Source organism: Apus apus, chromosome 5 (assembly GCF_020740795.1).
Source record: "Apus apus isolate bApuApu2 chromosome 5, bApuApu2.pri.cur, whole genome shotgun sequence".
Lineage (NCBI taxonomy): Eukaryota > Metazoa > Chordata > Aves > Apodiformes > Apodidae > Apus > Apus apus.
The window spans coordinates 27,430,654-27,457,433 of NC_067286.1; the positions used below are offsets into that span (position 1 = coordinate 27,430,654).

The following is a 26,780-nucleotide window of genomic DNA, read 5'->3' on the forward strand; positions in this document are numbered from 1 at the left end:
TTAGCTGAAGAGGTAGAAATTGCAGACATTTATCCTACTATATATCCACATGGATATATGCAATGATGGTTGATCAAGATCTACGCTTCGGTGAACAAGACACTTGCTTCTTGGGAGTGACAAACAATTGCTTCCTGCATTAAGAACTGCTCTCCTGTACAGCTTGAAGAGAAGCGCTTCTTTTTGTTATTAGATTTCACATCAGGTCCTTTATCAGATGTGTGCATGCATTGTTCAGTGCATTCCCATGATGGGCATTTCTTCTGTTCTTTGGCAACTGCACTGGTGTTTGAGAGCTGGTACGTTTTTGTGTTATGTGTATATAACTCAGCTTTTCTACCTCAGCTACTGCACTTCAATGTACTTTTCAAATTACTAGTTAGACTGTGGCAGTCATATAGTCTTAATTTGCACTAGCATACTTAGCAAAGCTGTATTCTACATTTTATGGTTGTTTAACAACTGTGAAGTACCCTATACCATTTCTCCAGTGTGATTCTGTGTGTGGAACTACCATACATCTTGCAATCCCCCTCACATGCTGTTTCAGTAATATGTCAATTTACTACAGTGAACAAGCTTGGGATGATGCTGAAGAAAAATTGCTCTTTGGGGAATCTGAGGGAGAACACAGTTGACCGAGACAGAAAAAAAGCAATGGTACTTCAAAACAAATTATTAAGTTTGATTTAATTGATAAGAATAGATGTCACCAAGGACCTAAAAGGCCACCCATCCATACAGCCATTACCCAACATAAGTCTGAAAAATCAATTATCTTTCATAGGATATATGTATTTCATGACAGTTCATGACAAAAAAAAAAACAAAACAAAACAAACCTGGGAAACAAAACCCTTAAAAGGTATAATTTAATTTAATTCAAGTTATTAAAACAAAGTAAAGTTATTTCAATTGATACTGCATGGTCACCACCTTCTGTGTCTGAAGAGGGCTTTATGGATTTGCCACTGATGGACCCAACAAAATGCCAGGATATTTTGCAGATGAAAAAATACTAGTGACTAACTACCAAGATGATAAAAGACTACAGGGACATAGAGCTAAAACTGTTCCCTATCACACACAGCTGAATCTTTGCCTCTTGAGCATCACAGTGAGATGGTGTTAACAACATAGACTGCTGTCTTTGATATCACAACTCCAGATCAAAACCCAAGTACCGCTTAGTAAACCAAACTGTGTGGCTTTGAAACAAATACTTCAAGTTTTCTTTCTTGAGACAGTTACTTAGTTAGAAAGAGCTGGCATCTGCCAAGAATAGTGAAGTAGCTATTGCATGTGTGCTGTCGTGGTAAACGCTTAGGGGAAAATGCTGTTCAAGCAGAGGACTGTGCTTGTGGTACTGGCCGGCTCAAAGCTTGTTTCTTCCGTGCCACAGCCGTGCGCAAGGCCTGAAGAATCATGTTCTCATTGTTCATGATGTTGTAGTTAGTCAGCTTCAGAAGCTTGTTGAAATCTTCTGCTTTCAGTGAGACTTCCCTTGTTGAGTATGGAGAGCAGAAGCTGGAGATATCGACCTTGCCCTGTTCCATTTCAGCAGCGCTACGTGACATGCCTGTCAAGAGGAAAAAATGGAAGGTGTTTGTATAGTCCAGGGAAATAAAATTCTCTGAAAGATAATGTCAAGAGTAATATAGAGAGATCACAGATGCAGTTGCTATGAAGATCAGTTCAATGCTATGATATCTGAAAAATCTACTTCTGCAGAAATCCCACTGGAATTAAAAAAATAAAATACTGTCACTAAATATCATTCCATTGCAACCAGCACCTTCTACTGGACAACTCCTGGCATGTCATTTTGTGTGGTCACAGGTGCTCGAGACTTACCCTGCTGGTTCTTGAGTAGAAGACATACTAAAGGTACAAGGATTAAAGAGATACATAGGACAGGAGGAAGCAGATTATTAGTAGCCCAGGAAATAATAAAAAACACAAAGCCTGCATGTCAAATACTAGGCCAAAAGGATATAGCAACTTTTTTAGTTTATGTACTATCGTGTTGATTTTCCAGCATATACAATCAATACATTAAACAGCCCAAATAGAAAGCACAGTGGCCCTTCATAGAACCATTCTATACTTTACAGGTAATCCTCTCCTAGATCTGACTGTCATAGAAACACATCTGAAAAACATCGTTCTACACACTAAAGTAAACTTTCAGAGATCACAAGAAGAAAGGAGTTCCTATTCCTCTACTTGAAGAACACATTTCTTCTTTCAGTCAATTGTCCCAAGATACAAACTAATATAATACACAAGAGTTCACCTGATTTTGCAGTTTGTGTCATCCCATTTTGCAATGTATTCACCAATAGCAACAAGCAAACAAACAAAGGATTTTTGTATTGGGATGAGGGAAAAAACACCCAGGGACTGAGAAAGTTCATTGGCTCAATAAAATTAGCTGGGTACTGTTAACTTACCAGGTGCTACGTATCTTTGGAAAGTGTCATTCACTAGTGGGAAATAAAGCAGCATAGGGGCTCCTGGGGTGTCTGCACCATCGAACATGTAGCACTCTTTCAGGTTCTTCTCATCGTCCTTCAGCCCAATGTTGGGAAATGGAATTCCCTGATCTGAGAAGTATTTGCCAGCCTGCTTCAAGGGCTGGTCATGGCCCAACAGCAGCAGCGTAAGAAATGTAAAAGATACCCAAGATTAGGATGCAGCTGAAGCCAAATAACTCATGTCAACTTGCACAAAACTGACTTATAGTTCTGGACAACCAGCAACAATGTGAACACCTGCAGCCCCAGGGACTGCTTTTCTCCTGCCTGAAGAGCAAGTTAGAAATTGTCTTACAGGAAAGCACTTAACACCAAGCCGGTAAATAAGGTTTAAATATGTACCAAGGCACATCTCTAAAATAGGAATATTATTTCAGAACAGAACAGGTTAATTCAAAGCATGTTGTAAAGCATAATTAACTCAAGAAGAACTAAGTCAGAAACATGTAGATATATATATATATATTTGTGGTCCAAGACAGTAAGATTCACAGTCATATTGTCAGTTTATATAGCAATCTAATTTGTGAGTTGATCTCAATGGACTTTATAAGGGTTTTGAGATCAACTTACCCACTTCTATAAATTTGAATTTTAGAAATAAATAGATTTCAAGCTATCATATTTTAGACCTCAAAATATAGCACAAATAGCATTAATCAGAAAGCTCATTTGTGATGCCTGACTTTGTTAAATAATCTAACAAAACACTGAAATATCACCTCAGTTTAAATATTTCCAAAAGACTTCAGAGAACAACAAGGAAATGTAGTGCAAGTTATTACATATGATCTTTTTCAGCTACAGTACAGAAACAAGTATTTTCCATGTGGCATCACAGTGTAAGAAGAGTATGAAGGTATCTTCCACTTCAAAAAAATAACAGAACATTAACAAGAGTACCTTTTGTTTTCTGTGGTGTCTTTCAGGGACAGCTTTACAGCTACCAGTCTACATTTGGAAGTATAAATCTGTCTTTTTGTAGGGTGAATACTATTTTCAAAATCTATATAACCATTTTTAAAAAATCAGATTTCTAAGCACATAGTAAATGTATTTGATATCTTGCTTCTAGCCCACTACTTAAGGAGAAAAACTGGACTTATTAAAAGAGATTAAAATAAAATTAAATAAAGATGAAGAAATTCTTCACTCACTGGTTTGCTCTTGGGCAGCTATAAAATCACATATTAAATAAATATATATATAAATAAAATCTTCTATGTTTAAGAAAAATGCAGATTAAATTCAGCATCTGAATCACGGAACGTTTTCCCAGCTATTTTTGTGCTATTAAACCTTATATAGAGTTGTAATAGAAGTTGCTGGTCAAGCATCATCATTTCACTGTGCTGTTCTGTGTTTCATTGGTGAAGCACTTAGGGCTATTTCAAAAGTAGCATTTGAGAAAGGAGAGAGGTATTTTCCCCCCTGGGAGTTTCCATTCTTCTAAGGTTTGGAAACACCATGTTACAAAATTCCACTAAGTTCCACATTTTACAGACACTTGTCAGAAAGTTGTGGAAAGTGAAGGAAGGTGTTACTAAACAGACAGTTTTGAGAATTCTCACCAAGGTCTGTGATCCACCAGTGTAATTTAAGTGTATAATGACATCTACTTTCCTCTCTGGTCTCATAAGGGGTGGGCAGCTGGTTTCAAAGAAGAAAGCTGCATCCACCAACTCCAGGTGCTCCAAGTCATCTCTCAGGTCATTAGGGGAGGTGTCTAGCAAAGTGTCTAAAGGATAAAAAATTCACAGGTATTAGCAAACTGCAGAAAGTCATCTCTCAAGTTAGAAAGCAAAAAGCAGGCAAGTGTCCCTCCTACCCAGAATTTTCCCTTTGCTTTAGGATAGTGTGGAGCAATCCTAAAGTTCCTTTAAAGTTCAAGTTTTGTTGGTATTCCCAAACCTACAAACTGCACCAAAACCTAAGCAGGTGTTTCATACGTGCAGAGCCCCATCTCAATGATTTTAATCCCAGTGAGGACTTTCAGTACTGAAGGACCCAAAAATTGCAAAGTTGTGTTACCAGAAGTGAAAGATGTGAGGAGTTAGTTTGCTCTTCATCCTCTCCTTCAGCAAGCACTAACAACTAACCACAAAATCCTCTCTGCTCTCTTGAGGATATACAAAATACCCCTCACTAAATCTCAACCCCTGCACCCACTCCAATGATCATTGAGGCATACGGGCAGGCACGCTGTCCACACCTTTCCATTTTATGAAATGATCATGCTGGATGTACTCATTGTGCATCTGGAAGCCCCTCAGGAAGTTGTGGTACTTGGAGACAGCAGGGCGGTCTGTCAGGATATCCCGGAGAGCCGTGGAGATGCCGCTTGTAGGGGTGAACATGCATGTAGCCATCTCGTATGGCTTCTCGGGCAAGTCTGGTTGTTCCTCTAGAGGTACATGGTGTAAATGACATGCAACTGAATTATAACAACAATTAAGAGGAGACTCAATGCAAGGAGGAAAAAGGGTCAGCGACTCTTCACGGATTCACAGCTCTCAGCATTGTATTATTTTTCCCTATAGTCTGCTGTGGGTTCTGGTTAATTTCTGGACAAAAATATGAACCTAATTTCCTTTTAAAAAAACAGTTTTTTCAATTTGGTTCAGGTGTGGCCAGCTGAATTCAACACAAACTTGCAAGTAATTTGTATAAGCCCAGACATAAGGGTTTAGGACTTCTTTCAAAAAAAACACAGCCCACAGAAATGTGACTCAAGTCTATAAACTATGAAATCTCAGGCTTTGCTTGAATTTTAACATGAAGATGCTCACAAGTATTTTCAAGGAATGGCCTTTCAGTATGTAGCTGCCTCTCTCAGTTGGTGTAATAGAGCACCAATACATTGACCTCTTTTGACCTCTACTAAATCTTTCAGTTTAGTCAGATTTTAAAGGAGAGATGTACCATGCAGGGTGAACAGATATTGGAAAGGAAACACTCAAGCTTCTCTCCGGCTAACAAATAGTTGACATGGGGATTTGACAGAAGTTCTGCTTTCCAAGCCTTGTAAACACAACATTTTAGGGACCACCTTATGTATCCCTTCCCAATCTCCTTCTAATAACAGTCTCTCTATTTAAGCAAAGCACTGGCTATTCACTAAAATCAAATAACTCAGTTTTCTCCATGCCTCTCATACCACGAGGCTAAGGGCACCAGGGTGATGGGAACACTAAAAAAAAAATGAGAAATGTGAGTGCAGTTCTATCAGAGGAGCCTGAAGGAGGGAGGCCATAATTCAAAGGGTACTTGAGATTTACCTATTTCAGTAACTTTGTCTTGGGTCCACCTGTGCCAGAAGTCCTCTGAATTGTCAGCTGCGTGCCAGGCATCCAGGAGGTTTTTGGAGAAGATACTACTCCACATTCCTAGGAAGTGGAAGAGGTATAATTAGTACTGTTGAGGCAAATGCAAGGAAGTTATTTTTAAAAATGCCTTCTGTTCCTTCCACAGCTCTTCTCTAACTTTTTAGTATTCCTATCCAATTTTGGCATAAGTCCAGACACGTATTTCAGTGTTATAGTGGATTCAAAAAGTAAATGTATTTCAGAAGAAGTTTCAAAGTATTTTCCTGTATGCCATGCTTTACCTGGAACTTTTTTTTTTTTTTGAGAAATTTTACACTGTCCTATTTACACTATGATATTGTATTATATATTAGTTATATTTTTATTTTATCTATATTCTATTTATTAATAATATAATATTTTACATTTTCCCATTTTCATTTCCTTTTCCCTTTGATAAATATTTTCAGCCAGCTCCTTCCCCAATTCCCCTCTTTCTCACCCTATTTATTTCTCACCAACATTTCCTTCAGCTTCCACAAAGTGTTGTGGATTTCCAACTTTCAAAACATTTTGCAAGCTGTGAGAAATGGTGACACTTCACAAGCACTCACATATGTACATATTGACTTTTAATTTTAGTTTCATTTTATCTTAATCCAAATGATAAAACCACTTCTGCTAGCAAGATCAGTTGAGTAAGACATGCTGAATTTCATCTGACTGACCAAGTACCTCTGCTGCCACATGCAGAATAACAGTTTTCTGGGAACTAATTTCCAGAATAATTTGGTTTTTTAATAAAATCTTGTCCCCCAGGCTGGTGAGTCACCTTGCATGAAGCAGATCCGGGACTCGGGGAGCTTCTTCATCAGGCGACCCATGAAGAACTCGCTGCCGAAATCCTCCGCACGGATGAAGGTGCCGTACTTCAGGAAACCCACCTCATAGGGTGTGAACTCCACCCACTCTGCAGACACACACACCAACAATGTCAGCTAAAACATGTCTGCTAAAAACGATCCAATCGCCTGGAGTGGAATAAACCTTTCAGGCATCAGCCTTCAGAGGCAAGCTGGCTAGAACACAGATTGTCTTCTATTGCTTTTATTTCCTCTAGCCAACCACAAAAAGCATCTATTAAGCAACCTTAAGGCTCCAGTGAATAATTTCTTTAAGAATTCTGAGACTTTGTCACCAATCTATGTTGTGTTATTAGTCTGGAGTTAATATCTGTACATGCACACTTACATGACAGAAGATCTTACAAAATACTGAACTGTTGCTGTCTATCCTGCGGCTGCCCAGTTATTCTTTACATCTCTGAACAGGACTTCTCCTGGCTTGGAGTGAGAATTTAAAACAATCCATCATTATTTATGGTATCCCCATGGCTTATCTCCCCAGGTAAACCCACTTATTTTTCCAAAGTGAAACATCACCTCTAAAATCCTTGGTGGCAATTTTGTCCTTGACATTGAGGGCAAGGTAGATGGGCAGAGGGTTCTGACCTTGATTCACTGCCCGACGTTGATCAGAAAGTCTGTGGTGGCATTTCTGGATTTGGGGAAAAACAAAACCAAACCCCAAACAAACAAAGGAAAGGAAAACAAAACAAATTATGATAATCAGTTCCTTGAAGACATCAGCTTATAAAGTCTGAATATGGGATATCATTTTCCTTAGTTTCCTCCTGAATTTACTTCCACATGCTTGAATAACAGAGGGCATGAAAATAATGAGAATGGGAATAATTTTTAAGATAACCAGGCCTGCTCTACATTCAGTATGTGACAGTAATGAGTTGTTTCACATGCTATTCTAACTTTACATTGCTAAATGTAAGTGAAAAAATAGGCTAGACAGGGTAATTCAGCTGTTAGCACACACTTCAGCTGTAAAACACACAAATTCTTCAAGGCAGCATGTTAATGACCTTTCTAGATAAGATTTTTTTTTAACTGTATTGAAAGTTAACATCCACAGAGAAATATGCTTGAGCTGTCCAATATTAACAAGGTATCTTTTACATGAAATGGAGATTTTAAGTGTGCTTCTAGCAAATTTCTCTATGTAGCACTGAAGCCAGAAATACAATGTGAAATATATGAAATGAGACTATTTCATTTTATCTGTTTCTCCTAGACAAAATATAAACCAAGATTACAAGTTATAAAATAAAATGGCTTTTTCTCCAGCTATCATCAGTCTGCTAGTTTACATTGAAAGTTTTGCTTCTGTCATTACAACAAAATTAGGAACAGGAGGTCCTGAGAGATCAAATCCAAGGTAGCCGAAAGAGACCTGCAAAATCACAGTTTCTGTAGCTAACGTGTCAGGAGCTCTGGATCTTTCTTATTGCTAAATCATAAAGCACAGTAACTACACATGGGGCACATCCGCAGTACATCCAAGGTATGACTGCAAGGTATGACTGCAGCTTGTGCAAATATTGCAGCAGTGCAGACATAAAAGGATGAGGCTATAAAAACCACCTAAGAACCTACAAAATTTCTTGGATAGCTACAATGTTAATTAGTGTGCTGGTTACTTTAGGGCTTGTCTGAGCATTTCTGTGTTACATTCAATCACACTTTAGGCTCCAAGTGTAGAATCATAGAATCCTAGGGGTTGGAAGGGACCTTGAAAGATCATCTAGTCCAACCCCCCTGCCAGAGCAGGGTCACCTAGAGTACATCACACAGGAAGGCGTCCAGGCGGGTGTGTAGTGTAGACACACACTTTGTCTCCAAGCTTTTAAGGTAATTAAGTGGTTTTCTGCTTGCATACCAAGTTCAATGTTATTGACCAGGTGTCTCTTCCTAGGGTTTTAATTTCTCATAATGGTCATAAAGATCAAGTCATCAACTTTATGAGAAGAAAGATATATAGACATTACCCCATCATTTAACATGGATTCAATCATGAGGCCCCACAGATCAATAAAAGATGTTTTGTGTCCTGCTTGGGTCCTTTGGCTCAGCTCTCTGTAATAATTTCTCAGACTTCTCAAGCAAAAAGCCCCCATCTTGCACTTCGCTGCTTGTTTCCGAGCTTCAATAATTATTTCTCCAAGATCCTTCCGTGACCAATCGGCATCTTCATAGAGTTTTGTCATTGTCCTGCAGGCAGGAAACATGATGGAAAGTGAGAGTAAATTAAGAAGATGCTTGCTTTAGAAACACAGAGGAAATACTTTGCAGAGCTTTGGACACTTAGTGTTTTATCTTGATTCTTGATGTTACTCTCCTCTTTGAGCTTTGAGCAGAAATGAAAGTCTAAAGATAAAAGTAAAAAATTGCTTGATCTGGGATCCAACACAAGCAGCTACACCAGCTCTCTATGCTGTTTCTGCACAACAGTAGATATCCATAAAGGATTATTTTACATTGCATTAAGGATGTTTGCACTTCTAATAAAGTCTTCTCTTTTGGTTAGGGATAAGTTACTTCAGTGACACTAAATGTGTGATGCACAATAACTCTTTCATGGGTGACCCTAGCATTCACAGACCAAAGATGGAAGCAGTAACTCAATAGACTTCTTTTACCTTCACAGACATCTAAAGTCCTAGCCAAAGCATGGGTTTTGCTTAACAGAACAAGATCCAAACAACAGTATCAGAATGACTCCTCACCATGTTGTGCCAGACGAGCCACTGATGTACGAAATGCAATCCAGAACACGCAACTTTTGAAGACCCAAAATGCTGCCATACATGGCAGTGAGTGCTCTTATCCCACATCCTGCTGTGGTCACAGCCACTATAGGCACCTGTTCAACACAAAACAGGGCAGAAAGTATATGTGGAAAAGTGGCATTAAGGCACATCCATGTCAAAAGACGTCAGATATGCAAAAGAAACATCCAGACACTAGCAGAATAAAACACATGTTTTAGAGATAAAGCAACATTGTCCTAAGAATTATAAGTAACACAAGTTGCTGGACAGCCCTCTGGAGTATACTGGAAGATCTTGGTTTTTAGGGAAAGATTTTTAAGAAATATGGACCAAACTCATCAGTTTGAAGCTCCTTCAAATTATTTACTTGAACGCTAAGTGGAAGTAGAGACTTTGCTCATCCAGACAGATTGTTAAATTCTCCAGCTGAGATGACCCTGGCTACAAACTGTGCACTAGAGGAGAACCTGTTGCCAGACAGCCTCAGTCCTCCTCTGGATGGAGGTGAGAAATCACTCCTTCTCTCCAGGCTTGAGGGAAAGGAGAGAGAAAAATCCCCCTACAGTGCCTTTCCTTGTTACCTCATGCTCTTGCAGATCTTCCTCCAGATGAAGAACATCCCTCAGCGCAGCAGCAACTACCTTCCTCCGGTTTTGCAGGAAATTCTGTTCATCAGGGCACAGGTCAAACCCCAGGCGGGCATCTAGGTTTCTTGGCCTGAAACACAGACCCTGAGTCCTGAGACCAGGGCACAAATATTATTATAACATTATTCACTGTGATCAACTCCAACTAAGCTTGTATGTGGTTACAGGCCAGTTTGTGGACAGTATCATGTAATCAATAAGAGCAACATCACAGACAGGCCTCTGCTAATTGCTGTGGCTGCTAACAAGAATGCAAACGCGAAGGTGGAGCAGAACATGACATAGTGTCCTGGTATGGAAACAAGGTTCCTACAACATGCCTCCGGTATTATTTGATCATATAATTAATTTTTCAAGTTTCATTAGTGCCTGCCATATGTGTCTAACTAGATAACTGCTGTCAACAGGCACTGGAGTTGAGTAGGGAAACAGCTATCATGTCTTGGTGTTACTTTGTATATTACAGACATACAATTTCTTTTTGGAGTTGCTCTCTTCATCTGTGACCATAATAGTGCACACAAACCAAGACCAAGATACTGAAACGGTCTAAAATTTTAGAAACTTGAAGGAAAGGGGACCCATGATTTAATTTTCCAGAACTGAAAAAGGAGAACATGGCAAGCAAAAGCTTGCAACCCAAAGATGAACACACCTCTCTTATTACTGAGCCTGTATGGACCCCTCCTGATTTCAAATGAGCTATGTGTAGAGGCAAATGTCTCCCGGTTACAGGATCAGGTGTTGCTGGAGACTCACTTACCATTCACTTGCCTTTGTGTACAAGTCAATTGTCCTGTCCTGAAAATCGCAATACAAACAGTGTAAGCATGCTCAGGTCGTTAATCCTGCACCTTCCTCCCCCACTCCACCTACAGGCTGAGTTTCACTATCTTTGCAGCCAGCAGCACAGCTGCAGAATGTGGCCGGCAATGGTCTGGGCTGTGAGAGACATAATGAGCTCCAGCACAGCCTGAGTTGAATAGAAGTGGGCCCTTCACCCAAAAAAGGAGGGCTTAGGGCCCCTCAGCTTTTTATAGCTGAACAACCTAGTTTAACCTTCATTTTCTGGGAAAGTCATTAAAAGTTCAGCATCTGAACCACAGGCATATGGATGTCCTCTGGTTTATCTCCTGCTTCAGGCTTTCGCTTTACAAATCTAAGTTGTAGTTGTCATACACGTTACTCTTAGCTCACATGCTGTGTTGACGAACATATTAGATATGTCCTGAGGAAATTAGTTTAAACTCAGAACAGGGTTGAGCAGCATGCCTGGAACCACATGCAGAACAAAAGGAAAAAAATTTGCATAGTTGCAGGGTGACTGTAATTCACACCTTACACTGTAGCATGTGTCATGTCTGACAGGAACTGAATCACTGAAGTGTAAAACTCTCATCTCCTATCAAACCAAATGTGTGTTGGGCTGTTTTTTATTAAGAAAGGCTTGTTCTCACCTCTGCTATTGTTATTTTCTCTTGTATAGGAAGCAAGTTCAGAGGCAGAGTCACAGACTCATTCATATCCCTTTCATTTTGACTTGATATAGACTGGAAAAAAAGAGTATAAATAAGTAAATAATAAAATACTACCGTTAGCTATCATTCAAAAAGGGGGGTGGCAAGGAGGTACAAAAGCAGACTCCCCTGCCTCAGTTACAAGACCCAGCTACACGTTAGGAACCACCACATACCCTGCTGAGCCTCCTCCGCTGCGGCAGAGCCACGGTGAGCGCGGACTGGTTGTACTTGATGTAGTGGAACCTGGCTGGGGAGGTTGGACAGAGGCAGGAGCTCAGTGTGTGGGTCTGGGTTCCTTCGTATGATCCATCCACCGTCAGGGCAAACTTTCTCTCTGAAGGAAAGAAGCTTCAAATTTAAGTTCTTAAAAAAATGTGGATAATTTTTTCGCACAGTAAAATCATATATGTTTTTCTTCAGTAGTTATTTCATTTTGATACCCAAATTATAGGATAAATAAATATTCTCACTTACCTGAGCTTTTGGGTTTCAGCTTTAGAGCTCATATACAGAATATGCCATATAGTAACTGTTGCTAGAGTACCACTGCACTTCCATGAACACTGTGATTGCTGAGACTACCACCCTATTCATTACATAGTGATTCACAGATGATAACAGCTTTGGAGGATAAAAGTGCTCTGTCCTGAAAGTCTGAATTTTTGAGGTACCTCAACAATAAGACAGTATGTGGCACTAAGACATTATTCTGGTATAATAACGTATTTTGAAAAATTAAAACTTCTGGGAGAACTTTTTTTTTTGTAGCAGAGCACAGTTCTTTTTGGAACCAATAAAAACTCAATCCCTTTATCATGTTTGCATTTACTTCAACCTATAATATTTCCTTTGAAATAATTTCTAACACTTACAAATAACATCTGCTGGTTTTTGCCTTCACAAAAGCCTCAGATATGCCTCTTCAAGTAACTGAAAAATGGTCTTTAAATAGAATGGAATCAACCTAGATTCGAGGTAAATATACTCTGTAAATACACACACTCAAAGGTATTTAATCAGTCTTCAAAAGAATTCTCCTACTCAAGCATTTTCAGCCACATCTAGCAAACCTCTTCACTGTGACAACTGAGCTCAGCTGGATCATTCACGTGCTTAAGGCAGCTTGCTGGTTTGGAGCAACCAGGAGATGCCAGTGTGAGATGTTTCAAAAGTTGTGTGGGAGACACACTGGTACACAAACATGGACACAACTCAGTAGTGATACGCTGCTTAAAATGTGTAAAAAATGTGTTTGTTATTATACTGTGTGTCTTGTGTTTCACATAGCGGCATGTTTTATATTCTTATGCCTAAAGAAATATTAAGAGGTTAAACTGGTAAAAGAGGTCCAGTCCTCATTCTGTCCATTTTCTTTGTCTCTGAATCCAGAAACAACAGGAATTAGCCCCAGTTTAGAACCCAAAAAATTCAATTATCTGCACAAACACCTGGGAAAATTATTAGCATCTGACAAGATGTTATTACGCAGGAAAATATTTTGTGGGGGAACCACACCCCGTGCTCATCACAACACATTCTGTAACAACCTGTATATTTTTAACCAACTACAGCCTCCTCCACAGGCCACGGGCACCAGTGAGATTTTGTCTGGCATCTTAAAAACTTTAAACCAGGGTGTTCAAGCATAAAACACTGAGCACTTCTGCCTGAAAGAGGCATCCAGATTTGTTTCACAAGTCAGCGAAAAGCTCACCTGTACTGTCCTTCCTCAGCCTCCCGCCATTCACCTGCACCTCCAAACAGGAAACTTCACGGGACTGTAAGAGACAACCAGGGAAAGAAGATGCTGGCTGTCAGCAGAGCCCTGCCCCCGCTGGGCCCTTGGGCACATGCAGGGTGGGGGGCTCAGGGCACAAACCTCAGGGGAGAGACAGTGCCAGCCCATAACGCCCCCACCAGGTGTAGGGAGGTGCGGGGGTGAGGAAAGAGGAGGGGTCTGCTGGCTTCCACCTGCAGGAGCAGCCTCACAGAGGCCTAGGGGAGAACTGGTGGCAGGGGAAGGAAGGCTCCCTGGCCAGGGTGCTCAGCCCAGCACTCCCGGAGCACAAAGAGGCATGTCAACCACCTGAGCCCAGCTGGGTTTGGGCAGAGGCAAATGCTGGCAACAGCTCCCCGCTTTTGCAGCTGCAGCCCCTCCCAGCCTGAGTCACTAGCAGGGACCGAATGGGAAAGTGAACTCCAACACCATCTTTAGCCTGCATCTTGGCCCATGCTTTCATGCCACTGCATGAAGCACCTGCCTGGTACATATAATAATAGCTTTGTAATAAGCATTCCTAATGGCAGGGAAAGGATTATGAAATAAAAATTACCACTAGAACTCCATTAGTAAGAATGTTTTCAGGAGGATCCGGACTAAAAGACAAAATGGAAAATAATCAGTTCAAAACCAGCACTCTTTTTCTGCTTTGTTTTTGTTGTGATTTTTTTCTGTTTTCTTTCTGTTTGTTTGTTTTTTCAAAAGTCTTAAATCATTATCTCATTATCCTTATCTTTAAGAGTCTCTTTGGACAGATTGCATGGGCAAACAGCATCAGAAGTTCTAGCTGGACATTAAACCCAACTTGCTTCTCACAGGCTTGAGTCTAAACTTTAAACTATTTATAGAGATGTCACTGTATTTTACAGGATTGCTCTATGACACACTGAAGCAAATTTACACGGGGATAGCATAATTACACTATTGCCCTGTATTGCTCAGTTCAAACCTGTGTATCAGAGCTGAAATACTGGTGAATTCATTCAACATGCAATGACAAAAAAAAAGGAAAAAATACTGTCATTTACCTTAAAAACCAAATAGCAGCATTAGAAGTGGTTTACATGCCTATTCCTTCCATTAGCTGTACAGTCAGCATAAAAACACATGAAAGAACATTTTAAATCTATTTCTACAGCTAAAACAAACTTCAGTTATCATTTTCCCACATTATTAGGATGAAGCAAACATCTGGGATCCCACAGTAAGGAGGAAGAGGGGTCTGAAACTTAAAATTCCCATCAGCATCTGTGCTATCTTTTCCATGTGTCTGGATGGCCAGTGTAGGTGCTCAAACATCATGCACTCTAATGCACTCCTTCTCCATCAGATGCCCCACACAAGCATTTCCTGAACAGCGAAAGTTACTCTCTGCTGTATTCAGATGGTGACAGTGTTAGGGAGCTGCAAGTGTAAACTGGGGGGGGTTGCCTATTTGACCTTACGCACCTGCTCTCCATTGTGAATTCAACCTCTAGTTCCTCTTTTCCCTGTGAAAGAAAATGAATGCAGTCACTGCAGGCTGATTCTCCTGTGAAGAGAGAGACCCTACAAGAAGCTGTGCTCTTCAGCTGGCTCTGTAAGCCAGTGTCCACCTTTCGTTATCAAGTATGCAACAGATCTTATTTTCTTCATGCCGTATCTGCTATACTTGTAGCATCACATACTTTCTATCATATGCATTACTTGAGCAGACCCCGAATTTAGACTTTGCAGGCCAAATGCAATACATACTGCAGGACCTTTTGGTGGTTGCTCCCCCTTTCTGCAGACATATGTTCACCCCTCACTGTTTCACAGGCCACCTGCAATTCCCCTTTCCCTTCATCTCCCCCAAGTACTCAGTGCTCCCCACTGATCCTCAGCATGAGCAGGGCTGGATTTCCCTGTTTTTTTCAGATCACCCTGCCCCTCTCCCAGCCCTCACCCACAGCCTGTGCTGTGGCACATTAATGGGCCTCGTGGCACATTAATGTGTTGGCACATTTGGGCATATGAAGTCCAGGGTGCTCTGGAGTGTCTACTTTGGTTTGGTGGAATCTGCACATGTAGATTCATTGTACATTCAGTCTTCGTCATTGTCTTTTGTTATTCCCTCCCCATGGGATTTCCTTCCTCCTTTGCAGGTTTTGGTGCAACTTCCGTGATCTTATAATCTCCTAGTGTGACCACTAAGGAAAATACAGCACAGAGAGCCATCTTCTCCAAAACAGGTATCAGATCAAATCAGCACTCACTGATGTATTCCTAGGCCTAAACGCTGTCCTTAAAACTTCAGTAAAAAGTTGTCTCAACCTTACAAAATAAAAACCTGTTGAAAAACCCACCTAATGAAAATTGCTTTTTCAGCTTATGACTGCAGATTACTACTTTTATATTAGCAGAACACAATGCACAGCTCAGAACCACCAGCTCCAACTGCAAAGGGATGCTCAAAACTACTGGGGAAAACTTGGTATTTTGATATTGAGGATGGTAACCAGACAATGGAGTCCAGTAACATGGCCCAACTCTCTCTGTAAAAGCAGCACACAACATTTATGGTAATTACAGAAGTAACACTGCATATCAACCTCTGAAACAGACGGACATGCACAGGTGGCTAAATGGACAGTAAGAAAGGCTGGCATATGGGACATGTGAGAGAAAAGGTAAGATAACCATATTCTCACCTGACCACATCCACTTAACTTTGTCCTTGAATTTTATCCATACCTGGGGATTCAGCTGGAAACACAGCGTAATGTTTTCTCCAAGCTGGATTTTGGAGACATCAAAGAACACAGTGAGAAGATGGTCATCTTGAGTTACGTTGTCCTCATCACAAACTTTCAGCTCCAGAATGTTCTGGAATCAAAAGAAAAATAGATTGTGTAATGTTCAACAAACAGAAGATGTCATAGATATTTTGTTTTAGCTAAAGGAATTAGGGAAACAAATTTGAGAATGAAAACAATGGCAACAGTAAAATAGATATGTTGCAGTTACATCTACAGACAACTGACCATACAGGAAGGCAGAGTCTTAACCAACCACTGAAAGCTAAATAGCTACAGTAAGAGAGTATGAATGCTTTGTAGGGGAACTCAGAGAGACCAGCAGTGTGGAAGGGCTATAAAGTGTGTTGGATATCTGATATGAACACCTGCTGGGGATAGCCACCACTCCTACCTTAACCTGACTCTGAATCGTGAAGTGGAAGGTCTCGTTCCATGTCGGGTTCTTGCTGTTCTGGACTGTTTTGGTGCGGAAATGCTGCACTGAGGCTGTTGGCAAGCTCAGGCTCACGTAGCAGTCCGACTGGGTTACTGTCGAAAAGGAGAAAGTGGGAAAGCAATGGACCAAGGAAACACATCTAATGTTCCTTAAGTTGTTGCACTACATGAATTTTTAAGCCCTGCACACAAGACATTATGCAGAACACAGGCCAGGATGCTAGCTGAGGTGCCATCAAGCCAGAGCTAAACAACCAGGTTGCTTTACTCTTTGTGAAAGCCTGACAGTTTGCTCTTCTTCAGAAATACTGCTTGTAATTGCTGGAAAAACAATAAACATTCAAAATATGCAGTTACATTGCATTCCTTTTCAAAGAGATACATAGACAGACTATTTATATGTATCAGACTTCAAAGGTTTTAACACTGATGAGATATCCATACAGAGAGGGACGCGCACTCACTTGAGAACCCTACAGGGCTGGGCACTGCTGGTGGTTCAGCTGCCTGCCAGAAACCTGAAGCAGATAACATTATCAGCTGTGACAGGGACTGCTGGACAGACAGAGCCCAGCTTATACATAGTGGATTTCCATGGGTAGCCATGGACATGTCTTAATGTTTCTGGGGTAGTTCTGACTGCAAGTTCCATCTTATGTACTTTTTGGAGGATCCTTTATTTTCTCTTTCACATCTGGCTGCCAGTGCAGTAGCAACAGGAGCTCATTTCACTGAAGGCTCCCATGAAGTCCCATTGTGGTCACAGAGGGCACAGAAGTCTTCCACCAAGGTACTTGATCTCAGTCTGCCTCTTCCCTTATGGAAAGTTAAAGGATGGAACATAAACACATGCACCATAGAGTTCAATGGCAGAGCTTTTAAAGAAAAAAAAAATATATATATATATACATATATCTTTAAAGAAAAATAAATAAATAATCTGTAGAGAAGATGAGTTGCATTTCATCCTCTGTGAAGTGGATTAAAACCGGTGGACATAAGAAAAGCATTGAAATGTTGAAGGGTCTGATGGTGTAAGATCTGGTTCGAGAAGCAGCAGTCCTGAGGGAGAGTTTTTGCCAGTAAAGCTGTACGAAAAGTATTGCTTAATGACACTCTTTTCACCTGCATCTCTGTGACTCAGCCAGAGAGGGATAAGGGTATTCACAACATTGGATGGGCAGGTGAAAGCGTGTTTGTGCTTCCCAGCTTAGAGTGAGGTAACATTTCTTCTTTGCACAAGATTGCATTTCTTCAGCTTTGCTGTTTCAATGTTTCAAGGTGTGCTCAGGTCATAAAGTTCATCTATGAATTTTTAATGTTTCCAGATGCAGGGAGGGCAGCTTTAGTATTTTCATTTTCCTTTCCCAGATGAAGAGGCCAGCTGTAAAGTCTGGTTTTCCACCTGAGCTCTATCATAAGTGAGGGATGTTCATGACCAAAGCTTCAGTATGGAACACTAGTTAGCAGCAGTTTGCAGGGCTTATATCAGCAGCAAGCACCTTCACTCTGACGTTAGAACAATCTGCCTGCAAATACTTTTTGTAATAGTTGCTAAGAAATAAAAGTCATATGTGAATCATGAGATTAACAATCCTATGGACCCAGACTCAAAAATCAGGGATGATCATCTGACAGAGCACGATCTGCTAGTTAGGGACAAAAAACCACAAGTGTTAAAGACAGCATGGGTGAGTATTGCCCATAAATGCCAATCCCATCATTAGCGTTATATTTCCTCTATCTGGAACACCATCTACTTGAGTATTCCTGCCACCGCAAAGCAGAAACACCTTCATCTGACTAGACTTGGTCTTGTCCCACTTAGTGTTACTGGTAAATTTGACTTGGGGAAAGAGAATAATCGACTCAGCCCTTTATCACACTCTATGTGTAACTGAAAAAGTAACAAAGCCAGACTTTTTTTTTCCCCGACTCCCCTGAGACTGAAGTAATCTTTGTTTGAGTAACTCTAAACAAATACAAAACAAAGCCATCCAACCGAACAAACAAGAGTAACCTAGACTGATGAAGGTAGTTGCGGTATATACAAAAATTATTTTAAAAAAAACACAAAAGAAAACAAAAACAAAAAAACCCACACTCACCCCACCATATAGAAATCATCTAAGTTTCTAACAGTCCTGACCACTTCCAAACTTCTGTGTGTGTACAGAAAAAGTCCATATGAAAATCCTTTCTAGCTCTTGGGAAGTCTAGAGTTTCACTAGCACAGACTGCTGTCGGTGCTTGTTTCCACTACAAGGAGAATCAGAAAGATTCGAGTCCATCACTTATGAGTGATCCAAAATTTATCTCATTGACATTTCCCAAATAACAATAAACACTTAGACTAGGTCTGTTGTGAAGAGCAAAGGTTTATTTGAAAGTTCACCATGCTTTGTTATGGTTTTTTTTGGGTTTTTTTCTGTAAGTAATCACTGTCTGCTACTGCACTGTATCATATGCCTTTAAGTAATAACTACTTGTAGACAGCAGAGCTCTGACTTCTCAATTCAGATCTCTGGAGGACTTCTGACATGGCCACTAAACAAGTGTTCTTCCCTCTTCCCATCTGCAAAACATGTTTGGTGATGTTTTTTTTACTTCAGAGGTGTCCTCTGAAACTTAATTGCCTCTTGTTCCTGAAGTATTTTCCAGGTGTTATAAGACGAACACTTAAAATACCCAGGAACCTTTTTTTATACATCTTGGATACTTGTATTCTGCCCAACTTGCTCCAGGCACAAGCAGACGTGGAAACTGGAACTCTGCAGCATATCCTGTGCCCAAGCCAGTCGGTCATGCTATGAGATCCCATTGCCTTGTTTCAAGTACTTTTTCATATGTACAAGGCTTCCATGGCCAGTCATATGCCAGCAAATCATTACCATGGTATGTAAGTCTAACCACCACCTAACAACACTGATCACACTTGTGAATGGCACACAGAGGAGAGCTTCGCAGCAGCAACCTGTTGTGTCCCTCCCCTGGACCAGGAGATGTGAGCAGCTATCAAACATGCTTAGATGGCAGCCATGGTATCACTGTGGGGCAATATCATGCCAAAAGCAGGCGTGGCAGCAGGTGTTTATGACAACATAGTGTCTTCATCTGTTATTACACTAAGTTTCTAATTATCTTCCAGGAGAGCAGCAAGACTGGATTTTAATTGTGCTTTACCATTAGAAAGCATTACAGTGACATGACCCATGCTCAGAAACACCATAGTCCAGCATCACATTGCATCTCAGGCAAGAGCAGGGCACAAGCTGTCCTGGCTTGAGCTAAAATCTCACTTGTCTTACAGACAGCTCAAATTCAAACAGCACCAAACAAAAAATGTGTACTTTATAATTCTACCTCCTTTTTTGATGCTAACAGATCAACCTCCAGTCCCTCTGTAACCTGCGCAGAAACAAAGGCAACCTCCTCATCCTGGACTACATTTAAGTGTTCACATTGAGAACATTTCTAAGAGGGTAGAATTTTCATGACAGTTAGAGCATAGTTTTTCTTACTGTGCTGAAGGAATCTGAACTAAGAATGTCATCTCAAACACTCTTTGCCCAGATCATCTCCTCGATCATCCTATCTCCACTTCACTCAGAGCCATCCATGTCATAAAATAAAAACTATCACCACCAGCTGAGAAACGCACTTTTATTCTTCCTCCCACACTGTGGAGCTGAGCAGAGGTCTGGCTGAGGGTAGGTGGACAGGCAGGCATCACTGTTTTCTAGAGTGCAGAATACTAGACAATCTAGATCTTTGGAACTATTAATATTCTTTTTTAATTAGGAATGTAGTTTATTTCTGTGAAAGTGAACATCATCCTTCTTGAGGCCGTTCACAGTCAGACTATCAGAATTCATTCAGTCCTGGGAGAGCAGTTCCTGCCTCCAACAAGCATTCAGCATTAATCTTCTATTAGCTAAACTTCAATCAAAAGCTTTCACACTTTCTCCCATTCTGCCCATCACATTGGGTGGAGCGTTCTACAAGTATCCCTGAAACAGTATCACTAGTTTCATTTGCATCCCTCCTTATACCGTCCCTTTGTTGAGATGTTACTAACTCTACACCAGTCAAAGTGTCAGGCTTTATCAGTCCATCCTCTTATTTTATAACAAGATTTCAAGCCACCACTAGAACAATAGGCTCCTGGTATGCAATTGCAACTGCTTAAATGGTGAGGTAAGTAGTAAGGAACAAAGAAATAATAACAACAGTGCAAGAACAAAACACCGGAGGAAGTATGTGTGTTCCTGCAGTAAGTATCGCATTGGAACGTAGTTCCTCAAACAACAATGAACTTCAGTGACAACAGTTCTTTTCATTATCTCAAGGGCCTTTCCATTAAGTGGCCTCACATATGGCAGAACTGCTACTGCAATGCCCAAAAAAAAAAGTTTATAAAAATGTAAAACATAATAGTGTTTAAAAATATTGTACCCCAAATAAGTCTTATATTTAAAAATTCAAAACTTTGAAGTTTCCAAAATCAAGAAGTCTAATTCAAATAGATACATATCCCTAAAAGCTTAAAAAAAAATTATCATTTTCTTAGTAAGAAAATGCTGAAGAATATTTTTTAACTCTACACCTGTCAAGGTTCATTTAGCCCAGGGTCAACCAGAGGCATCTACTGAGGGCTCCTCAGATGTTCTTAGGAAGCAGAGAATGGCAGCTTAAAATTGCTCAGCTCAGTGTCCCCGTCCAATTGCCTATTTTTACTGTTAAGCATAACCCTTAACACTCTATTTTGTTGTACTGTTTCATATGTTAATTGCACTTAATTATTTTGTTTCTCTCCAGTATTTTGTTCTTTAGCACCTTTGTCTGGTTTTGGGAAGGGTCTTTGGACTTGTTCAGGATGGACATCAGTGCCAGTGAAGAATATGGCACATATATAGTGGTGGGTCTCTTAAGGAAGAGTATAAGAGGGTAAGCATCATATAATGCTCTCTCACCTCTCACAGTTAAAGATTCAGATGTTCCCTACACCAACATTCACTGGCTTTTTCTTCTATAAATTTGTCCAGTCTCTGCCTGGAGCTCACATAAACTTTTTGTATCCATGATCTCCTGCTGAGGAGAATTCCCACATGTCCTTCTGTTTGTACTGGAGCTACAGTGATTGACCAAGGACTGCAAGAGGCTGAGCTTGAAATTTGAAAATCTCTGCAGGGAAAGCCCTATTGTTAAGGGTGGATTGGATTGGTGCACATCCAAGTCTCACCCCATTAGGGAGTCAGGATGCAGTTGGAACACACACCCAAATCTGGGAACTGGCAAGTGTTCACAGGTCAATGAATATCAAGAGCCCAAATGAGCTTGATAGGGATGTGGGTGTGCTCAGTGGGAAGGGGGAATGTGGAGAACACAAACAAGGCACTAAACTCACAGGGTGGTATCAATGTTACCAGCTACACATCAATACCTAAGTGGAAATTGGTGTTATAATTTACACACTGATGGATCAATACTAAGAAGAGACAGAACAGTGCAAGGGTTCATTGAGAAGATTCAGGGTTTAAAAAGCAGAATTAAACAATTTAAATTGTCTTTGTTAAAAATACTACCCTATGCACTGAACTTTCATTAAAGTCTTGTATTATCTATTCTGGGGGAGGTTTTAGTGAGGTTTGGAGAGTCTTACATTATGGATTATTTTTCCCAACTCCATTACCTGGAAAATGGAACAAATAGATCAATAATGAGGTTAACCTGCAGTACCTGGCTGGGAGCCCTTCTGAACACTAGATAAGTATTAAACAAAGTTATTGGAAAACTCTACAGAAACCTAGTGCAATAAGGGACATAGAGAGGAGAAAATAAGAAAATAGGATTCACTTCTGAAACAAAAGGATGGGCACAACTGGAGAGAGAAATAGAAGGAGCTAATTTAAAATGTTACATATCTATAAGATGACTGAGAAATAAGTGACACTTGTCAACTTGTTCTATCTAGTAAAATTTGTAGAAAAACAAAAGTGACAAAAACAGAAATGGGGAAAGGAAGAATGAGGAAAAAATACATGTTAGGAAAACAGTACTGTAAATAAGTTTTCATTGGTGGTGATGTATGTCCATGTACGTCTGGGTTTCCTAAGGCTGTGTCAAGCTAATCTCTAGGAACGGCAAAGATGAATGAAACAGCTCAACAATATTGCCCCAGATTTACGTATGAACTAGCAAAAATTTGTACACATGGCACATTTTCATCTTAAACCTTGCATTTTGCTGCTTCTCAGTGAAAGTCATATGTAGTTATCAAAATGCAATTTGCACCAGCTTTTACATTGCCAGTGAGTTTAACCAGAGGTTAAACTAATTGATTGAAAAAATTAATATATAGGTTTAATTTATATGAGAAAAACGTGTCATTGAAATATGTGACTTCTACAACTCTGGCTGCATTGAAAACTACATCCTGAAATTGTTTAAAAGGTCTTTTTGTCAATGCACCTGACAAAGTTTACACTCAGCAAAATCAAATGTGACTAGAATTAAGCAGCTGTCAATCAAAACCAGATTCAATGATTAAGTGCAAGCAAGGCAGTGTCATAATTGGTCTGATTTTTTTTTCCTACATGATGGAACTACCCAACAAGCAAAGTATTCACCTTTTGCAAGTATAATTTTTCTTTTGTTTGTGCAAACTTTTTTCCCTTGATATTTTGACTAATACTACCATTTAAAACAGATGCTAGCTTGGCAATGGTGGTGATGAATGTCTCATTGTGTTTTGCAGGTGACATCCAGTGTATGCTTCATGGTGCAAGGCAGAACAGCCTCAGCCTGGAAAGGCTGTGCTGTGGCTCTCCTGCTGCTCCATACTCTGTGCTGCACTCCAAAAGCACCACTGTCATTGAAACTGCTCCTTTAAGCAGCTGTAAGGGGCCAGTGGAATGTGTCTTGGACTGGGAAGTAAAAACACATGAGCATTTCAGTGCCTGTCCCTTGTCCTAGAAAATTTCTTGAACTGGGAAGGAGAGCACCAAAATGTAGGAAACTCCCTTCAGAATAAAAATAGTTTCAAGACAGAAAAAAACCCGCATTGATCTACATGAGAAAAAGGTGGAGAGGAAGTTTGATAAGCTCATTATCATGGAGATGGTTAAATAAAATATGATTATTTGGGGATATATCTAAGAATTGGAGTTTTCCACACCCCTTTCCTTCAGTTTGGAGTGCACACTTGTACCTTCAAACAGGTTTTAGCTATGGAAAAGGATTTCTCTCCAGCCTATAACTGAGCTTCAAATCTTATTTCCACACTCCAGAAGTAGTGCAGTAGGAAGTTCTGAATGAGAAACACTTTTTCATATACCTTTGCTCTCCAGAGAAACTATGGCAGAAGTCAAAGCAAATGACTTTGGAAAGGCCTGAACAAAAGTCTTGTCTTGTATCATTTTAACTGAACAAATTTACCTTGGTCTGGTTCCTACAGAAACTTTTTTTATTCAGACCTCCATTTTTGTATAAATGCAAGACAATCAGCCATCTCCTCAGATCAGAGGTGATTGTCATTCATGGCTTTATTCTAGTGCTTTGCAGTTCAGATATTTATAGAACTTTAATAGACATTTATATAATTATAATTCCTGGAGTCTTTGTAAAAATAATTAATAATAGAAAAAGCTAACAGTGTGAGCCCTCAACTGTTTTGAGGTGGCTGTTACAAATTCGACCATCCATGAGAGATGTTAAGTGTCCAGTCCTGAGCTCACACTAAATATTCTGTGATAGGCCCAGGGATGAACAGGTGGACATGACTGTAAGAATGAACCGTGGAAAGAAATGCCCCATCTAAACTTCTTATTGCAGCCTTCCCTGTGAACAATAACCCCTTCCTTGCAGATTCAGATGTGAAACATTTTATACATCCTGTGCAAACATCTTCTGAACTACAACTGATAATCAGACTTCAGTGCTAGACTGGTACCGATACAAGACTAACATATGCCTGATGTAAGAATAAATAAAATCTTCCAACTTTGCTACCTCATCCTCAGCACACCACGGTCACAAATTTCTCTCCTTTTATAAATCTTCTGTAGTGTTTGTGACACTTGGTTATACTCCAAATAGTTTTACAAGCACATGTGGATGCTCCAGGGGTATGGCAAAGATACTCACACAAATCTGCTTTCCTGGCATTTTTCATCTGTATGATTTTTACAGTAAGCAAGTTGCATGGAGAAGGTTCTGTCTGTTGAACAGCACACAAAATTTGCAGGATGAGCATGTAGAGAGAAAGAACAGAAACACAGAGATAACACTGAATTGAGTGTTTCAATTCCAACCAACCAAAACATTTCTAAAATTAAGTTCTTCCTTTTCCATTGCCTTCTACTTCTTCCCAGAATAAGTACACACTTCCAGGTGTGGCCAGAGACCCAAAATGTACATTAAATCACAGACCAGACCTCTGATGTCCTCCATTTTCTATTCTAAGGAAACCTGTGGTAGTCCTCAACCTAAGGTGTCTGACTCTTACACCCCAATCACACAGAAATGTATGATAGGGAGCCTTGCTGTGTTATTAATACAGCTGACACACATCTTGGGTCTGTGCAAATTCAAAGGTTGTCATGTATATCCACTATATTTCACAACAAACAGCAGGCAATCTAGCAGGGCAGGAATTAGTAACGATATCATGGTGTAATGATGCTCATCATCAGCTGGTTTATAGACATGTAACTCCATTGTTACGTTTGACGCAGCACAGTGATAGCTCTCAGACAATGAGGACCTGAGAAGTGTCTTCCAGAGAACTATCCCAAACTTAGACAGGGGGGAGTGAAAACAACAACTCTGTCTTTATTTCTCTCTGAATAACTCAGCTCATACAATCTTTCTTTAAGCACAAGTCACAGGAAAATATCAATGGAAATCTTGGGAAACCACCTAAACTTAAGTGGCTATCAAAAGACATTCTATGAACTTGCCAAGAAACTGGTTTGATTTTGTCAACCTTTCTCATCCTAAGCAAGGTTCAGGCAAACATGGTACAGGGAACATATTATCTCACCTTCAGCCCCCATACTTTTGATTAAGGAACAAAAATTGTACTTTTAGTAATCTAAACAAAAAAAAACTCCCACCAAAACCAACCAAAAAAAACCATCAAAAAACCTTAGTTCATACACACTACCTGTAACACAGGGAGGATCACTACAACAAATACATAGATCAATATATAACAACCTGTCAGCACTAATGTCTTTGTGCCCAAATTGCCTTTATGCCCTATTTTTAAGAGAGCTGTATTTAACCCCTCGCATAATATGAGTTTCCCAGTTTTCCCCATGCACTCATTGACATTATCTCCTTATTTTGCCTCAGTGGGTTGTTTTGCCTGCCCCAGTTGGATAGAAGCAAAGGACAACAGCAATGTACAAAAACATCTCCCCCTTTTTTTTTTTTTTTTAATTAGGGATTTTCAAAATAGTTAAATTACTGCAGCAATGAAGTTCTTGCATTCCTGAAGGCCAAAACACAAAGTAGGCACAAGCCCCAGGCAGAAGCTCTGCTTTACTCCCAGCCTTGGTGTTGAAGGGGAAACCTCAGAGCTGAAGCTATAGGAGGTGGAACACCACCTCCTACAGCAAGTCCCCTCTGCAGCCAAGGGGCTGCCTGCACAGCCCATCCCAGATCCTCCTCTTTCCTTTACTTACCTGGCTCTTACTGTAGAACAGCCCCATCGTGGTCTTTCCACGCCCAAGCCAGCTGCAGAAGGTGGCAGTAGATGGGTACAGAGGAGTCCCAGCCAGGCAGCTTCTCCTGCTTTAAGCTGCCGGGAGCAAGCAGGCAGGTGTGTTAGTGCCTGACTCAGCCCCGCCTCACCCGCCACCAGCACTTGAGCAATCCCCAGCTCCTCCTCCTCCTCTTCTTCCTCCTCACTGCCCAGGAGGTAAGTGCATGCTGCACACCTGCACCGAGGTGCAGACACCCAGGCCCCAAGCACTGCAGAAGGATGGCCTTTGCAGCTGTAGCTAGAGGGACATTCAGATGTGAAATGGATTTTCCCTTCACAGTTACAGGCACTGAGCAGATGTTTTATACTTTTAAGCATCGACATC

The 26,780-nt window shown here is 40.4% G+C and overlaps 1 protein-coding gene across 1 annotated transcript; it reads right to left on the reverse strand.

Moving 5' to 3' along the window:
- Positions 1-1,340: 1,340 nt before the first annotated feature.
- On the reverse strand, positions 1,341-26,402 carry LOC127385287 (cytosolic phospholipase A2 epsilon-like). The gene is made up of 20 exons (XM_051620931.1): positions 26,376-26,402; positions 24,832-24,904; positions 16,643-16,779; positions 16,187-16,318; positions 14,921-14,961; positions 14,025-14,067; positions 13,406-13,469; positions 11,865-12,025; positions 11,629-11,721; positions 10,935-10,972; positions 10,106-10,262; positions 9,480-9,616; positions 8,742-8,964; positions 7,285-7,399; positions 6,675-6,812; positions 5,816-5,923; positions 4,750-4,941; positions 4,109-4,275; positions 2,454-2,637; positions 1,341-1,579 (listed from the first exon to the last, which is right to left on the reverse strand). The coding sequence occupies exons 1-20, from the start codon at positions 26,400-26,402 to the stop codon at positions 1,341-1,343; spliced, it is 2,469 nt and encodes an 822-aa protein (XP_051476891.1).
- Positions 26,403-26,780: the final 378 nt, after the last annotated feature.